The following is a 19,440-nucleotide window of genomic DNA, read 5'->3' on the forward strand; positions in this document are numbered from 1 at the left end:
TCTAATTTTTCCTCAGGAGGATGGATGAGGGAGCAGCTTAAGTAACTGCTTTGCTTCTGTATGGATAGGCAGGAGACCAACATGGTTCTCTGTTACCCTGCACCTCTACGTCACCTAAAGGCCATGCAAGGCATTGCAAAATGCTACCAGATCAGAAGAGTAACATCTGAGACCCGCTTTGCACTGGTGCAAATGACACAGGCTGTCAGTGAAGCGGGGAATCAGGCCCCACAGTAACAGGCAGAGCTGCACATCCCCCAAAACAGAAAGGTGTTGTAACCAAAATCTCCAACAGCAAATGTCTGGTCCACAATGGAATAGAATTATTTTTAGCAACTGGAGACGGATATATCTGGGATGAAACATGCGCAAAGTCACTGAGGACATTTGTCACTAAAACCATTCAGATAACCCTTGCTACTCATGACATATTATTTATGATATACTTAACCTTCATAAATTCTCTTTTGCTTAACAATTCTACTTTGATGTCCTGTAAGTACTGCATGGTGGGTAAGGTGGTTAAATGGGGAATCTATTATTTAATTAAAGTCAGAAAGAAAGGATGATCACTCACTGTGTTCTGTAGTCACTCTTCACCAGGTCAGCATGAGGTAAGTCATTGCCTTGGGAGACCTAGAGTATCCAACAGAAGAGGACAGCAAAAGATTCCTGTCAATCATGCACTGCTATGACGTAGGACCTTTTTACTCTCAGTGATACTGGAATGGAAGTGGGCTTGTGAGAGACCTGGAATAAATGATATTGCAGTCAAAGGATTCCATTAGATGCAGCTTTGCTTAGGTCTCCATCTGTGAGATCGTGATCAGTACAGATTGACTAAGGACATTTACATCTTAGAAAACGTATTTCAGAACTGCTGCCTGACTTATTGGTCTGGATGTAGTGTCCTATGATGAAAGACAGAGATCAGTGTGCTCAGTGTATGGGAAAAGTCACACAAAAAGTGATTTTAATAAAGGTAATACAATTCTTCTCAAGGTTAAATCAGTGCTGGCTTTATGTGATGGGAAAAAGGTAAAATTACAGAACTTGACCAAAAATTGAGGAAGGGTAGATTCAGGCTTGAGATCAGGAAGAGGCTTTTTGATCAGAGAGTTATTGTGACATGGAATCAGGTACTGTGGGAATGAGTTGAAGCTGTGAATGTTAAGTCAGGTAAAAATAGAGTGAATGAGTACTGAGGACTCCTAGCATTTCTATAAGCACCTGATGAAAAAGGGGTGGGGGGTTGTTCTGGTAAAAAGACAACTGGACCAATGGTTCCTTCCATCCTAATTTCCTATGGCTTGAGAAACGATCGGTAGCCAGATGTTAATTTCCCTCATGTTGGGAACATTCCCTCTTCATTAGTGACCGGTACTGTTACTCATGAATGAACAGGTCACCCTTCACAAACATGATGGTGCTTCAAACCAAAAAAGAAGAGAATTACAAATAATCAAAGAAAAAAAGTCATCTTAGATGTTTAAATGAAGCTCCGGTCCCCCAGCGGGAAGTGAAGTCCACCAGAGAGCACAGCTAAACATGTCAAAGTTTGTGTTCAGAGTATGTACATGAAAGGGATTATTGTATGCCATTCGGAATCTGATAGCTCATCACTTTAGGAAGGCATGTCTGTGCTCAATGCCCAGTCTGCCTAGACTGGCTAGCGAAGGTTTCTAGGTCACACTTTCAGACGACTATCTTGCATGGGCCCAATCCAAAGCTCACTAAGCCAATGGAAAGTGTCCCATTAATTTCTGCAGTTTTTGGACTAAGCCTCAAATCTCTAATACTGAATTTTCTGCTTATCCCAGAAGACAGCCAGGGCTTAATGGAGTTCCTGTTCAGACAGGACAAGGATGCTTGCAGCTTGTGTAAACCAAATGAATATACAGCCAAGTCTGTCTCAACCACCCAGGAGACCAAGCTAAATAAATTGTTTAGTAGAGGTGAACTAAAGGTTGAATGAATTTGTACTCAGGGTCACTTAACACAGGCACTTGATTTCAATCGATTGTTACAGCTTTGTCCAAGGTGAACACATTCCAAGTTCTCTTACAGAATCAAACCTCAGCAATACAAGGTAAATGTGATACCAGGTACCAGTACCAGGTAAATGTGCAGTGATTCAGGGGGAAGTGTTTGGACCTTACACAATGTATAGAGAGACGATTGCTAGACATTCCGGGTCAGATCCTTGTCATAGCTCCATTTACTTGGAGCAACATCACTTTACACCAGCTGAGGATCTGGCCCTCTCTCTTCCTAAAAGGATACAAGTGTCTTCTTGTGAGCTTTCCCTCTAGTCTGTGTTTCCCTAATTACTTTGTTCTGTGCACAAAACTGGCTGATTATCTGTGCTGACCACTACTTTTCCAGGTGGTGAGTTGGCCTCCATCATGTTGAGCAGTTTCTCCCAGTTAATTGCTATAACAATATTTCTTATGTTCATATATACATTTTTTTTGTATCCATTACAAATTTTTAGCATCAGGTTCATCGCCTTCATTGTCATTATCAATAGCAACATCCCAACTGGCACCTGCAAAGCTTAACCATCAAGGTTACCATCTTCATCCTTTGGAACAGTGTAAAACCCATCCTCATCTTCAAGTCCTCATATATCTTCCATCTCCAGCCATGGTAAATAGAAAATATTTTGGACAACTGTCTTTCAATTATATTGACCTTAACAGATTAGTTGAATGTTATATTACTAACATATAACAGCTGTATATAGTAAAGCTGATGCACTGCATTGTAAGTACCACATGTGGGGGTTGGTAAGGAAGTCTATTCTTTACTGCGCTGGTTTGACTGCTCTGGGGACAAAAAATCCTACCAACACAGATCACTGACAGCACAGATTGCAGCAATGTGGGACTCCATCATAATGCCCTGTGAATGTGCCTCAGCATTGACATGAATATACACCCTTTATTGAGCAGAAGATAATTCAGTCTCCATGGTCACTCCTAATCCTTTTAGCTGAGACAGTAGTACCAGTTATGACGGTTATACCTGGAACTGGATGGAACCCAGTGGATTTCATGTGGAGCACCAAGCCAACCGTCAGACTATAATGACTGCTGGTCACTACCAATCTATTTGAGTATTTCTAAAAATTACCTATAAGCATGGGATTTGGTGCTAGATGGGATAGATTGGAACCAGAAATCTATATAAAAAGAAAAGGAGTACCTGTGGCACCTTAGAGACTAACAAATTTATTAGAGCATAAGCTTTCGTGAGCTACAGCTCACTTCATCGGATGCATTTGGTGGAAAAAGCAGAGGAGAGATTTATATACACACACACAGAGAACATGAAACAATGGGTTTATCATACACACTGTAAGGAGAGTGATCACTTAAGATAAGCCATCACCAGCAGCAGGGGGGGGAAAGGAGGAAAACCTTTCACGGTGACAAGCAAGGTAGGCTAATTCCAGCAGTTAACAAGAATATCAGAGGAACAGTGGGGGGGTGGGGGTGGGAGGGAGAAATACCATGGGGAAATAGTTTTACTTTGTGTAATGACTCATCCATTCCCAGTCTCTATTCAAGCCTAAGTTAATTGTATCCAGTTTGCAAATTAATTCCAATTCAGCAGTCTCTCATTGGAGTCTGTTTTTGAAGCTTTTTTGTTGAAGTATAGCCACTCTTAGGTCTGTGATCGAGTGACCAGAGAGATTGAAGTGTTCTCCAACTGGTTTTTGAATGTTATAATTCTTGACGTCTGATTTGTGTCCATTCATTCTTTTACGTAGAGACTGTCCAGTTTGGCCAATGTACATGGCAGAGGGGCATTGCTGGCACATGATGGCATATATCACATTGGTAGATGCGCAGGTGAACGAGCCTCTGATAGTGTGGCTGATGTGATTAGGCCCTATGATGGTATCCCCTGAATAGATATGTGGACAGAGTTGGCAACGGGCTTTGTTGCAAGGATAGGTTCCTGGGTCAGTGGTTCTGTTGTATGGTGTGTGGTTGCTGGTGAGTATTTGCTTCAGATTGGGGGGCTGTCTGTAAGCAAGGACTGGTCTGTCTCCCAAGATCTGTGAGAGTGATGGGTCGTCCTTCAGGATAGGTTGTAGATCCTTGATGATGCGTTGGAGAGGTTTTAGTTGGGGGCTGAAGGTGATGGCTAGTGGCGTTCTGTTGTTTTCTTTGTTGGGCCTGTCCTGTAGTAGGTGACTTCTGGGTACTCTTCTGGCTCTGTCAATCTGTTTCTTCACTTCAGCAGGTGGGTATTGTAGTTGTAGGAATGCATGATAGAGATCTTGTAGGTGTTTGTCTCTGTCTGAGGGGTTGGAGCAAATGCGGTTATATCGTAGCGCTTGGCTGTAGACAATGGATCGAGTGGTATGATCTGGATGAAAGCTAGAGGCATGTAGGTAGGAATAGCGGTCAGTAGGTTTCGGATATAGGGTGGTGTTTATGTGACCATCGCTTATTAGCACCGTAGTGTCCAGGAAGTGGATCTCTTGTGGGGACTGGTCCAGGCTGAGGTTGATGGTGGGATGGAAATTGTTGAAATCATGGTGGAATTCCTCAAGAGCTTCTTTTCCATGGGTCCAGATGAAGATGTCATCAATGTAGCGCAAATAGAGTAGGGGACGAGAGCTGAGGAAGCGTTGTTCTAAGTCAGCCATAAAAATGTTGGCATACTGTGGGGCCATGCGGGTACCCATCGCAGTGCCGCTGATTTGAAGGTATACATTGTCACCAAATGTGAAATAGTTATGTGTCAGGACAAAGTCACAAAGTTCTATATGACTCTACTATCCCCTGAGCCATCCCGTTCCTTGTAAGTAACAATTTCCATGGTAGAACTGTCAGATATGAGTAACTTCACACCAACTGCAATCCTTCATGTGTATTTCCCAGAAGGAGAAAGACATAATAACTGGTCCATTGGGTTCTTAGCTGTGACACAGTAATTCATAGCATCATCCCACTATCTCATGCTGGGATGTTCCCTGTGTCACCACCGTATTGTACTCTGGCTTCCAGGCTTGGTAGTAATCCGTTTCTTGTTTCAGGCATTACATTGCGACATGTCACCATTCTCAGCTCCCACAGAGAGCGTTCTAGAGGGTATGGTACCCTGTAACCAACTGAAAACCATACTTCAAGAAAACCAGGGGGTCAGATCTTGACAAAAAATCTATTTTCCTGCAGAAAAGCATAATTACTGAACTACCCCCTTTGGGGCATTTAGGGGTGCCTATCCCCTTAATATGCATGTCGTACTCCCACTAACATATATAAAGCATTCTGAAGAGCATGTGTATTCAATGAATATGTGCTGAAAGGAATATAATCACTCATAGAAATGGCTGTTTACAACTGCCTGATCTGGATTATTGTAGAAAATCAATATAAGAGAAATGCATTTTTTTAAAAATTCTGGAGTACAGCAGAGAGGAACCGCAGCTCATTTCTGAATTCTCATCACGTCCTTTTTCCTAATGTGCCAATACAGAACTTTGCAGATGCTTTGGATTTTAAAGATATTCACTAGCTACTCTGCAAAAAAATTGCTCTGGGAACAGATCTGGAATTCATGCTGGAGTCTGGGTGCTCTAATACCAGTAACTGGCAGAATCACTTGGATCTGAAATGTTTAAATTGAGCGGAAAGTCAAAAGAGTCCAAAAGAATCAGTTAAATATCTGAGAAGTAATTTGAATGCATCCTGCATCAAATGCTGTTTGGATTCTGCCCTAGCAAACAGGATAGTTCTCCCCTTCATTTTTGTTATTGTCACAAGCAATTTTCAAAATTGCATACAGTCAGAAATTCTGACCTCTTCAGTCCTTTCTATCCAGCTCATCTCCCAGCCAATGAATGATTGGTTCCAATGGGGTTTTAAGTGTTTTCAATGATGACGGGAGACCTGTTATGTAAGTGTGTTATTTAGATAATATGTACTCACAGGAGTGAAATTGGCCCCCTCCAGAGGGGTTGCCCAAGATCTATTCCCCACTTAGCCTAATTTTGAAGACTTAAATGGGAGTTAAGTGATGCACAGACCCTGAGCTGGCCCTCTGCAGTTTCAAAAGTGAGAAGGTCCTGTTGGAAGAAGTGTAACATCAGCTATTTATTTTTTGTTCCTCCCAACTCAACAGGTGATCAAGATGTTGGCTGTGGTAGTGATCCTCTTTGCGCTGCTGTGGATGCCATATCGCACATTGGTGGTAGTGAACTCCTTCCTGGACCCTCCTTACCTCAACATCTGGTTCCTCCTCTTCTGTAGGATGTGCATTTACCTGAATAGTGCCATCAACCCCATCATTTACAACTTGATGTCTCAGAAATTTAGAGCAGCTTTCAAAAAGTTATGCAAATGTGAACAGAAAAGGACTGAGAACCCCACCCAGTACAATGTTCCGGTGTACTATAGCGTCGTGAAGGACTATTCCCATGACAGCTCCGATCATGATGTCACGGAACAAGAAGATCTAAATGGTTTCTCCGCAACAGTGAAGAAAAATAAACTTTACAGATAAACGTGATGACCATGAAACAACATAGACTTTGGGAAGTACGTGGTTGTATTTTACACTGTCTGGAACGTCTTATTGAAAATTGTTTCTGCCATATGTGGAGAGCACACAACAAGATTAATTTAAGAGCTCTCTAGGGCATTGAACAAAATAGATTTGTAGAGGGCAAATTAATTTGCTTTTCCTGAATGCTAATTTATTCACAATTAGATTGTGTGTTAGACTTTTGCCAGCATTTTGCAAGGTCTGTAGTTAATGTGGTGGTGCAATTACATTTCCTGTCATGCATAAATATTTTTATTTGTTGGGCCTAGTCAGGGTTTGCATAGGAAACCTAAGAAAATCCAGGTGCCGCAGGGGGTTGTACAGGGTCTTCAGTAGGATATCTTTTCTCTGAACCAATGCCTCCCAAACAGTAGTAAGGGGCACTGTATTGCTGAAGTGTCATCTTTCTGGTGGGACATAGAATCAAGACCCAGGCCACTTGAAGTCATTAAATGAAGATCCCATAGGGCTTTCAATAATAGGAGAGGTGTCAGCTCCATTGTCCTGGCCAAATTCCAATTTGGAAAATTTTATTCTTCCTACTTAAAGTCTCTCCAGCATCTACAATTGCATACAGTACTATTCCTTTTCTTTCTGCTGTAACCTATAGCATGATGTTGCTGTGTACTATTGAACAGCTGCCACATGCTATCCCAGAGGTGGCTGCATTTCAGTGGCAAGCAAAATGATTGTGTTAGATACCGTAAATAATTTGTAAAAGTTTGTAAAGTGTCATGGGACCCTTTGTGATGAATGGTACTATGTAAATGTGTAATATTATTGTTTCTAATTGTTGTTACACTCTAAGAAGAGAAATGGATATTCAGAATTGTACAGTTCAATGAAACCATCCAGTGGAGCATGTCCCATCCTTGCAAGTTATTATTTGGACTAGATCAAAAGCATAGAAGATTGCACATGATTAAAAGGAACATTCTGAATCCTGGGAATTCCTAGGGAAGATTTTGCTCCATAAAACAAACGGCAGCCATTGGTAATCCTGGTGAGCGATAGAGACTTTCTGTGAGACTCTCACCATACATTGGAGATTCTTTCGTCACTGTGTGGCATCTTACAGCTCCATATCCTCAAATTAGAAAGGGACTGAACAGTATGTCTAGAGCACAAATGTGCAGCTATCCAGTACACCTACAGAAGAGAACTGTTCTGAGAACCGAACCTGCACTTCATTCTGACCTATCTGAGGACTATACAGCATATATTTGGTTTTGGTGTGATATGTGGCTGTGTGTGTGTGTGTATATATTATACTGTCTTTTATTTAACTATCTGGTCCAAAATAATTATAAGGCAAAGAAAATGTTTAAAAAATGCAAATTGTTGTTTCAGATGCATACTATAGGAATGTTTGTTTGGGAATTTATGAACAAATGTGCTAACAGCTAGCCTGTCATTAATGTATGTGAGTCTTTAGGAACCATCTTTCTCATTATTGTTATTATCACTGGGAGTTCTGCTCACTGATTTTAAATCACAGCTTCAATTGGATTCTACAAAGAGAACTGGATAGAATTACCATGGCTACAGCATGTGAAAATTGTACCAAAGGAGCAAGTAAAAGACACAGCTTACAGGACACAATTTTTCTTTTATCTTAATATTTTGTGGCACTAAGTAGAGGTCATTAATAAGATTAACATGCAGCTCAGAGCAGAACAGCTGCCACCACACAAAATCATCAAGTGTAAAGGTCTCAAAAACAGTGGTAGGCACACGCAAGGTATAATAGAAACTTGGAAAGCTGCTATATACATCAAAATGTGCCATGATTAATGACCTCAATTAAAAGTAGCCCAAGTGCCACTCCAGAAATTCAAGACACAATCATTCCAGCTGGTTTCCTATTCTATAATGAGATAATCTGTCATACAACTCTGCAGGTAAACAAGTTTAATTTTGTATGTATGATCGTGGTGAATAGGGAAATATTGTGATTATAGCTATTTATTTGTATTACAGTAGCATCTAAGGCCCTTGATACAGATCAGGGCCCCTCTACATTCAAAGCTGTACATACATGTAGTGAACAGACCATCGCTGTCCCAAAGAGATTACAGCGCCTAGCTATGTTATATAGAGTATACTGAAGCGTGCACCAGGGATGATAGAGAGGGGGTCCCCAGGTACTCAGCGAATGGATGCTTTAGACCTTAATAAATACACTGAAGAACTGTGCATAATGAAAGACCAGTACAAGCCTTCACTGGCTGAGCTGGGGTTTGCTTGTAAATTTGTTTGGAATGTTTGCTATGTCAAATCCTGTATTTCTATACAGCAAAAGAGCACTATTGACCTGGATGGGACTTTTCAGCCTTTCCCCTACCCCAGCCACCTCTTTTAATTGATAAAAAGCAGATATAATCTAGAGATGAATTCAAACCAAACTCCTGAATCCAAACACTACCGAAATCTTAGCCCTGAGCTGCACCCTAATTTTATGGCTGGTCTGTATATCTATAACAAGCCAAACCAAGACAGCAGATTCACCCGTCATGGGATTCAACGCCTGCTACTGAATTTTCAATTCTGTGTAACCTCGGGTCTTATTCTCCCATTTGTGGCTGATCCACAAACTAGAATGATCCTGGTCTGCTGTGCCTGGCAGAATGGACATAGAGAACAATTCCAGTTTAGCAGGATAGGAGGTAAGTATATACATTAGTTTCAATTTGTGAGAGCAATAAACCCAAATATTAATAGGCCTCCAGTCCTAATGAGCCAATAGGTTCTAATGGACATATTCAGCATCAAAATGATAGCAACTGCATCTACATTCAGTCACTAGTGGGCCATTCATCCACTGGTTTGTGATGTGTTTTCCCCACTGGCATGGGGTATAATACCCCCAGAAATACCCTCGTAACAAATTGCTTGGTGCCAGTGAGGTGGTAGATGAAGTCTGATGAACAAGAAGCACTACACACATTATCAAAATAAGTTTAGGATTGTTGACCAGCTGTAGTTAGGCATTTTACCTGACATTGGTGGACATGATGAGTGAAATCTAGAGCACAGTGACCCATGTTAACAAACCCCTATGGTATCACAGAGGTGATACTTAAGGTATTAAGGTAGTGACTTTAAACAGGTTTTTACCTCAAACTGGATCAGCTCTGCCAATTTCAATAATAAAGCAGAATTACCAGCAACTCCCTCTGCCTCCTCTCAAGACCTCAAAGAAGTGCTTGAACCCAATAGGTGTGCAGTGGGCATCAGCTGTAGGTTAAACTCGACTTAGACAGAAATGTCTGATACACACACAAGAAATTCAGATATCCAGCCAGCCTTTAGAAACACATTCGTTTCCTTTTGAGCTACTACAATCCATCGGTGATCTTCCTGAAAACACCATCCTATCCACTCTGGATATAGAAGCCCTGTACACCAACATTCCACACAAAGATGGACTACAAGCCACCAGGAACAGTATCCCTGATAATGTCACGGCAAACCTGGTGGCTGAACTTTGTGACTTCGTCCTCACCCATAACTATTTCACATTTGGGGACAATGTATACCTTCAAATCAGCAGCACTGTGATGGGTACCCGCATGGCCCCACAGTATGCCAACATTTTTATGGCTGACTTAGAACAACGCTTCCTCAGCTCTCATCCCCAAATGCCCCTACTCTACTTGCGCTACGTTGATGACATCTTCATCATCTGGACCCATGGAAAAGAAGCCCTTGAGGAATTCCACCATGATTTCAACAAATTCCATCCCACCATCAACCTCAGCCTGGACCAGTCCACACAAGAGATCCATTTCCTGGACACTACGGTGCTAATAAGCGATGGTCACATAAACACCACCCTATATCGGAAACCTACTGACCGCTATTCCTACCTACATGCCTCTAGCTTTCATCCAGACCACACCATACGATCCATTGTCTACAGCCAAGCTCTACGATATAACCGCATTTGCTCCAACCCCTCAGACAGAGACAAACACCTACAAGATCTCTATCTTGCATTCCTACAACTACAATACCCACCTGCGGAAGTGAAGAAACAGATTGCCAGAGCCAGAAGAGTACCCAGAAGTTACCTAATAGAGGACGGGCCCAACATAGAAAATAATATAATGCCACTAGCCATCACCTTCAGCCCCCAACTAAAACCTCTCCAATGCATCATCAAGCATCTACAACCTATCCTGAAGGATGACCCATCACTCTCACAGATCTGGGGAGACAGACCAGTCTTTGCTTACAGACAGCCCCCCAACCTGAAGCAAATACTCACCAGCAACCACACACCACACAACAGAACCACTAACCCAGGAACCTATCCTTGCACAAAGCCCGTTGCCAACTCTGTCCACATATCTATTCAGGGGACATCATCATAGGGCCTAATCACATCAGCCACACTATCAGAGGCTCGTTCACCTGCACATCTACCAATGTAATATATGCCATTATGTGCCAGCAGTGCCCCTCTGCCATATACATTGGCCAAACCGGACAGTCTCTACGTAAAAGAATAAATGGACACAAATCAGACGTCAAGAATTATAACATTCAAAAACCAGTTGGAGAACACTTCAATCTCTCTGGTCACTCAATTACAGACCTAAAAGTGGCAATTCTTCAACAAAAGAACTTCAAAACCAGACTCCAACGAGATACTGCTGCATTGGAATTAATTTGCAAACTGGATACAATTAACTTAGGCTTGAATAAAGACTGGGAGTGGATGGGTCATTACACAAAGTAAAACTATTTCCCCATGTTTATTCCTCCCTCCCCATCCCTCCCCCGCTGTTCCTCAGATGTTCTTGTCAACTGCTGGAAATGGCCCACCTTGATTATCACTACAAAAGATTCCCCACCCCCCCCGCTCTCCTGCTGGTAATAGCTCACCTTACCTGATCACTCTAGTTACAGTGTGTATGGTAACACCCATTGTTTCATGTTCTCTGTGTATATAAATCTCCCCACTGTATTTTCCACTGAATGCATCTGATGAAGTGAGCTATAGCTCATGAAAGCTTATGCTCAAATAAATTTGTTAGTCTCTAAGGTGCCACAAGTCCTCCTTTTCTTTTTGCGGATACAGACTAATACAGCTGCTACTCTGAAACCTTTTGAGCTCAGACTCTGAGCCTTCCAGTTCTGTATGAATAAATGATGGTAACTTCTAACAAGTCTCTGTGAATTTAACAATTTTGTTTCAGGTTTTATTTATTTATTTATTTATTTTACCATTTTCTTTTGATGATCATCAGAATGCTCATCAAATACTAGAATCCCTGGGAAATGAGACTTGGTGGGCCAGCTTGTATCAATCAGCATAGTTTCAATTGAGATTGACAGAGCTATGCTGAGTTATATCAGCTAAAGATCTGTCCTTACATTGAATCGTATACCTCAGTAATTAGCAGAAAATAGTGATGAGGATCTAATACACACCATCTTAATCAGAGCAGGTGTTACACAGGAATCATAATTCCCAGGACGGGACTGAAGTATTAGAATTCTATTCAAAGAATTTTGCCCCTTGGCCACTCATTTTAGAATAGCCAGTGCTCCTTTCTTGAACCCTCTTAAATTATAATGACCTACGCTTAGGCATTTAGGTCGCCAAAGTCTAGGGGCTATCTTGAACTTGAAACTACATGGCTCACATAAATTCTTTACAAACATTGCTAGCTACAATCAATATCCTGCCTCTATTAAATCCTGTTTCCAGTCAATCTCATTTCAGCCAAGAATTTCTTTCAGTTACTGCTGGGTTTATTTTATTTTAAACAATTCCTTATTCTGAATTGTTTAGAGGGAAATTGTTGATGATTGAGAAGCACGGATTGCATCTGGTATGTTACTGACTTAGCCAGTTCTCTTAGGACCTTTTACAAATATCTACTCAATCTGATTTCGCTGAGTGCACTACTTCAAAGTACTGGGAGACTATATTGGAAGTAGCATAGTGTATCACATACAGGTGTATGAAGAATGGAGAACATTTATTAGAATACCACTGTCTCTTCTCTGAATGAAGGAGAGCTTCTAGGGGCACAATTGGACTTATCTATCCCCTTAGGTGTTTCAGTGAAGCAGGGATCCAGCTTTTACTAGACAAAATGATTCAACTTCCTTCTGTTTTCTGTAGCTTAATTCCCAGGCTGAGGTAGATTGCCACAGCTCAGATATCCCTGATAGGTGAGTGCCGTCTATTGAAGATCTCTCATTGGTCACCCAGCCAAGCTACAGCCTGCAGTCTACAGTTAACAAACCAACGTGATTAGGGAGGGACATGCAGTTGAGGATGCAGGGAGGAAGAACTAAGGGAATCCCCCACTATTGGAGAGAAGCTATTGAACTAGATGAACCAGGGGTCTGATCCAGTTTGGCAATTTCTCCCTTACAGTAAAATGAACACATGGTAACTGCTGTGACCCAAGAACCCCTTACTGCCAACCGGCAAGGGGGTTACAGGAATATCTTGATTCTGGGATGTACATTCTGGTTCACCAAAGAACATTATGTGAAGTCTTAAATGAAAGCTGGGGTCACTCTGGTCACTCATATCATTGTGAAATGTATGTACCAATACTGTGTAAGGAATTATCTTTACCTCTAGGCAATATGGTTTTAAAGTCTATATCAAGGCAGGGCTGCAAATCAGGTTGTCCTCCAAAAAGGAGGTAAGAAAAGTGTATCTCTCTGTCAGAATATAAATTAAGCATGGTAAGCTAACACAATGGATGTCAGTTTACATACAAAGTCAGAAGTTAGCAAAGAGATGTGAAGTCAACAGTGAAGGAGCACCCAGGAAAAATAAACCACAGGTGGTTGTCCTGGTTGTGTGCAAAAATAATAAGGTTTGGGGATATATCTATGATGCAAAGAAGACACTCCATCGTCCCACATCTGGGAAGTAAACAGGAAGTGCATTTACAGTCATGAAAACAGGATCTCAGCCAGCCTGGACTGAAAAGCTGCAGAAGAAATATAACAAGTCTGTGAGAAAAAAACTTCAGACAGGAGGTTAAATTTTGTCTCTAGAAAGTATGTTATGATTTTGTTGCATATGTAACCGTTTGTTTCCAATATTCTTACTCATTATCAATTGAATCTTTGATAATTCTTACTCATTATCGATTGAATCTTTGATAATAAACTTCTTATTGGTTTTCACTATAACTATATCTAAGTGCTGTGATATTAATCAAAGTGCTGATCCTGAGTTGAATCATACAACTTGGTGCGTACACTGCTTCTTTGGGGACAGCAGACCTAGGATTTTTGTGAGTGTTCAGTGGATAAGGGGACTGGACGCTACATGGGAATGCTTCAAAGGGACTCAGGGACTGGGGTGCACCTATTGTTAACCTGCAAGGCAAAGTAAGGACTGGCTGGCATGCTTTGGGTGTCCCTAAACCTCTGATTGCCAGAAGCTGGAACTAGACAACAGGGGATGGATCACTTGATAATTGTCCTCTTCTGTCCATTTCCTCTGAAGCATCAGGCACTGCCCACTGTCAGAAGACAGATACTGAGCTAGTTGGACCATTGGTTTGGCCCAGTATGGCAGTTCTTATGTTCTGTTAAGAAAGAATGGACTGTTCATTATTTTAAGGTGCAACTGGCAAATAAATTGTTTCGGCAGCAAAAGATATCCACAGGGAGGCTGGTAAACTAGTCAGAAGATTAGATGGTCTGTAGTTGAGGTGTCCTCCTAAAATGAGACATTGTGTTATGCAAGACAGATCTGAAATATCAGAGTCCAGTGCAGGATCTGCTGCATCACATTTAAACCTCGGCTGGGCAAAACTCTGGAGAACATACTCACAGGAATAATTCTGCATTGGGTGATGGTATGGATGACATGGGACAAGATAGGTATTCATCATTTACTCCTATGATTCACCAACAGCAGAAAGCTAGTGAGTCCAAGTTTGGATATGGCACATTCCTGCAGTACCAGCTGCAAAATACAGTTCCACCAGCTGCCATGGGTTATTTTCCCTCAAGGCAAAGCTTGCAGGGCATTAACTCTGATTTTGTGGTGGCATTTAGGCAGTTTTAAGTTGCATGGTAAAGGAAGTTGGCGACCTTCAGCTCACAAAAAAGGATGTTGGTGAAGGGCACCTGTCTGTGGTCAAAAAATAAATTATTAGCAGGATGGAATTAAAACAATTGCAATGCAGGAGGCTATTGATAGTGACTCACAAAGATTTCATTGGCAAATAGAATATCCCAAGCCTCTCCAGCCAGAGTAAATGGATGTAATTTTACACCAGGCAGATAGGGCTGGAGACCTGTTGCACTGGTTGACAATTTCACATAATCACCATCAATTCAACTATCAATGAAAATCTAAAAACAATTCAGCTTTAAATTGACATTGCATAAGTCAGTGGGAGGATTCTGTGGGGATTCTGTTGCTGGCTAAATTGAATACCACTCACAGCTGGCCCAAGCTGTCAATCTAGCATCCCCTTTCTTTGTTTTTAGGGGTTTGTTCTTTTCAATAAAAGAAAGTATAAAAGAAATGTGTAAAAAGAAATGTTTTAAGAATACGGATAATGAGCCAAGAAACATAGCAAAGGGAACCCCCTCTCTGGAAAGGCTCTGGCTTGGTAAAGATGGCTCCTGTCCCTTGTCTTGCTACCATCTCTAAATGCCACATAATCTATGGTAGGCATTTAGAGTACCTGTAACCATACTTTCTGCTCCCTTCTCTCTTTCTTCATTGGTCCTTTCCCTTTTTTCCCTAGTGACCCTGATTATCCTTCCCCAAAATTTAAGCAAGAGCTATTCAAGAGAAACACAAAAGAGGGCCTTGTGGCTGGTGTTGAAAACACAAATTCTGCATGGCTAAGTGCTCATAAATTTTAAAACCCACAGCCCACCTACGTGTACATCCTGTCTTCTCTTGGATTGCATTGCACTGGCTTCTCCCCTTAGGCTGTAAGCCCTGTGGGACAGGGGCCCACTATCAGTTATGTGCTGAGTTGCTATGGTTACAGCAGCACACACACATATAATTATCACTCTTTTGAAAGGCCATTGCTCCCAGCGATCAGATTATACCCATGTAGGTGAAAGGCAAAATGTCATCTGATGGCTTCATAAGAGGCAATTAGCTGGGATAACTGTACAAGACTGAAATTCCCAGCCACGTTCCTGAGCTCCATAGAGTTACTCCATTGCTGTTCAGCTTTTATTAAATCCAGCATGCTAGGCATTAAAGCACGTGCTAAAAAGGGAGGTTTCTATCAGTCTGGGGCAACAATTGCCTCATGCTGCCACTCACGGCAAGGGGAAATGACAAGAAAGAGCTGAAATGCATTTGAAATGCTGTTCCTTTCTGTTTGCTAGTTATATTCGCCACCATTTGACTGTGCTACTGTTCTCTTCACTGACACACCTGGAACATAGTGCCAGGAGCAGTCTTCCTACAGAGTCTGCCCCCTATCAATTAGCAGTGAACTTCACATCCCTCTTGATTTCCTTTATAAGGGCAGAGATCTGACATCAGCTCCTATGCATGACTCTCCTCGCCAACCCTTTGATTTCTTAACCCCAGGGCCGGCCCACAACATTTTGGAACCTGAGGCAGGAAGCTTAAATGACGCCCCCATGTCCCCTTGCTTGGGCCAAAACTTTGAAAGCTCTCAGTTATGTCTTCTTCCAGTTCTACTCCTCTCATGGTACTGCTCTGCTACCTACCCCAATAAAGGAGAACTAACAACTTAAAATGCCTTGTTCAAAAATATTAAGTAACACTTAACTTTCAAACGCCTGAACAGCAAATGTAACTTTTCTTGTCTGCAATGTAAACACTGGCATTTTTATCTGTTTGAATAATCAAAGTGGTGCTTTCTGTGCCTTCTTGGTTGCAAAGATTTAAACTGCTTCCTGAAAGTCCACAGTCTGGGCCAGCTCATGCTCTATTGAGATGGTTGCAAGGTCGACCAGCCTCTCCTGTGTCATTGTGGAGCATAGATGTGTTTTTATTAACTTCAGATTGGAGAAGCTGCGTTCTCCACTGGCAACTGTTACAGGAAGTGTTAGAAGTATGCGCAGAGCAACAAAAGCATTTGGAAAGAGGGTAGTCATCTTATTTGTGCACATATATTCCAGAACAGCCTTTGGAGTTGATCCTGCTGAAATGTATCTTGAAAGGGCTTGCAGTTCATCACCTAAATCACTTGCATCAATATCGTGCATGTCATCATGTGTCAACACTGTCTCTAGTGCCCTGCATTGCTGGTGTAGGTCTTCTTCAAGTATAGTGAGGAGTTTTGGAATATCATACAACATCCCAAATATAGTGCTTTGTTCCTTGAGCTGCATGAAACGTTCTTCAACTGACTGAATTGCACAATCTAGCACCTGGTTAAAGAATTCAACTTTGAATTGTTGTTTGGGTCTCTTATGGGATTATCCTGTGCCTTGAAATCAAAATGTCTTCTTCTTCGGTGGCTCTTGTATTCTTGAGTGGGTGGGAAAATAGCTTCAGTGTGAAGTTCCTCTGCCAACTTCTGTGCACTCTTCAGAACTTTTGAAATCCCTCATCTGACTGGTAAGACTATAGGTATGATTTTGTTTTGTCCAGTTGTTCCATTGCTCCAGATATATCAAGGTCAACAGTCTCTTGGAGTCTCTTGCTTACAACATTTATTTCAAACAGTATGTCATGCCACAACACTAAGCCACACAGAAATGTGAAGTTATGTATGTTTCTGGTGATTCCATTTCCTTCTGCCACTGTTCTCCCACAAACAGTTCCTGTCATAGCATTATCCTCCATAACGGCAACTATGGCATTTGGTGTTTGATAGGCTTTATCACCTCCACTCAACTTTCCCATCGTGTGGCACTCAGTGGTTTCAATGTCAGCGAAGATGTTCCCAGATGTTGCTTCAAAATTTGCCATCGATGAGTTGATGCAGAGAAAAATGCATAGATATTTTGAATTACATTAAAAAATTCAGCAGCCTCACTAGAAGCTGATGCTGCATCACTGACCACCAAGTTCAATGAATGAGAACTGCATGGGACAAAAAAAGCTCGAGGGTGTAACTCTCAGATCCGTGTCTGCCCTCCTCTGTTCTTTCCTTTCATGTTGGCACCATGTAGCCCTGATCTCTCATGTCAGCTATCGCAATTCCCGTATCTTCCAGGTTTTTAAGAAGCACATTTGTCATACCAGCTTATGTAGTATCATCAATGTCAAAAAATTCTAGAAAATGCTCTCTGACAGTCACCATTGCAGCGATATTTTCACTAAGTTCCATTGTTGTTACAAAATGCACCATTAAAGTCATTTGTTCCATATGGCTGATGTCAGATGTGCAGTCCAGAATAACAGAGTAATATCTTGCTGACTTCAGATCTGCCACAATCTTCTGTTTGACTTTTGTTGCCAGTAACTCTATGATCTCATTTTGAATGGTTTTTCCAAGGTAGTGGTGTTTCTACATTTCTTGGGTGACGACTCTTCTTAGATGCTCCTGGGGTACAGCATCAAACTCAGCCATCAGCTCCACAATTTTAAGGAAGTTTTCATTGTTTGGCACATACAGTTGATCTGAAGTGCCACGAAGTGCTAGGTTTTGGGTAGCAAGCATTCTCACAATGGCAATGAGCCTTTTCAGAACATTTTGCCAGTAAAGAGATTCTGATGGAATCTTCTCTTGATGCTGATCATCTATGGTGGCCTTTACCCTTAGTCTCATCTCAAGCACTTTCCACCTATGGAATGGTCTCTGGTGATTTGCTGCCTTCTCACGGCATGCCAGATTTCTAACCAGATTTTTCCAGTCCTTTGTTCCTGTAGAACCCAATGTGGCTGGAACATTAGACTGGAAGAGTTTGCAACAAAAACAGTGTGCAGCATTCTGGGATTTTGAATACATAAGCCATAGCCTTTGTATTGGTCACCATTGGGGATTTCACGCCAGTAATGTGTTGGATGGAAACTTCTATTTTCATTGTCTTTGGGGAACATGAAGTTTTTCACTTGCTGTGGCCCATCCAGTACAAGGAAGTCCCTCAGGCTACTGCTCAAGTGGATCCACAGCCCTGGATCATCTAGACTTAAGGAACTAAACTCAGCAGCAGCTATTTCTTGTGCCTCCACCACACTCTTCTCTGATCTACACTTTTCTTCAGGAATGTGCATGGTTACATCCATTTGAGATGGAGATATGGATGCTGCAGTAGCTGCCAAGTCATCTGTACTCTGACTAACTGGAAGATCAGGCATCTCCTCACCACTCACATCCTCACTGGGGCTGGAAGGCTCACCGGGAACATTTGTGTCTATGTATCTCAGGAGAGCTCCTTCCTGCTTAGATTGAAATGTTTCCTTTGCTTTCTTTCTTTTTCTGAATGCTTTCCCAGAGGGGCCTTTTCTTCTTTCACTCATGACTGCTGTTCTGTGCCAGCTATAGTGGCTCTCAACACTCAATTGAAAGGGACAAATAAGCAGGCTGGTAGCAGGGCCTGAGTGAGGGAAGATATCAGCGTCTTAAGGGCCTAACTGGCTCCTACTACTTCAGTTGACTGCCTGTTCTCCTCAGGTGGGTTCAGGGAAGCATTGGGAAACAGTAAGCTCCCTGAGAAGCTGGTGTTAATCAGTCCAGGCTCCTGATGGTGCTAGAGAGGTACATAAGAGGCTCCTCCTCCTCTCTCTCTCTGCAGCTCCTGCTGCTTTCTGTTATTCCCTCTCACCTTTTCTCCTGCCTGCCTGTTATGTCTCTTGTGACCTCCTTCGTCCAGCACAGCACTCCACCATCTCTGTGCATTGAGAGCAGAGAGAATACACATGCACCAGCAGCAGACACAATTTTCTACACTCTGGGTCCTAGTGGTCCCCCCCCACTCCCCAGTCTG

The 19,440-nt window shown here is 42.0% G+C and overlaps 1 protein-coding gene across 3 annotated transcripts in view; it reads left to right on the top strand.

The window, feature by feature from the left end:
- LOC119841547 (thyrotropin-releasing hormone receptor-like) overlaps positions 1-10,022 on the top strand; it is a 29,120-nt gene extending 19,098 nt beyond the window's left edge. For all 3 annotated transcript variants that reach the window (XM_038369024.2, XM_038369023.2, XM_038369022.2), the window contains exon 3: positions 6,142-10,022. In XM_038369024.2, the coding sequence (XP_038224952.1) occupies positions 6,142-6,522 (381 nt within the window). In that variant the 3' untranslated portion in view covers positions 6,523-10,022. The remainder of the gene's footprint in view (positions 1-6,141) is intronic.
- The last annotated feature ends 9,418 nt before the right edge of the window (positions 10,023-19,440 follow it).

The sequence above is a fragment of the Dermochelys coriacea genome, chromosome 13 (genome assembly GCF_009764565.3).
Source record: "Dermochelys coriacea isolate rDerCor1 chromosome 13, rDerCor1.pri.v4, whole genome shotgun sequence".
NCBI lineage: Eukaryota > Metazoa > Chordata > Testudines > Dermochelyidae > Dermochelys > Dermochelys coriacea.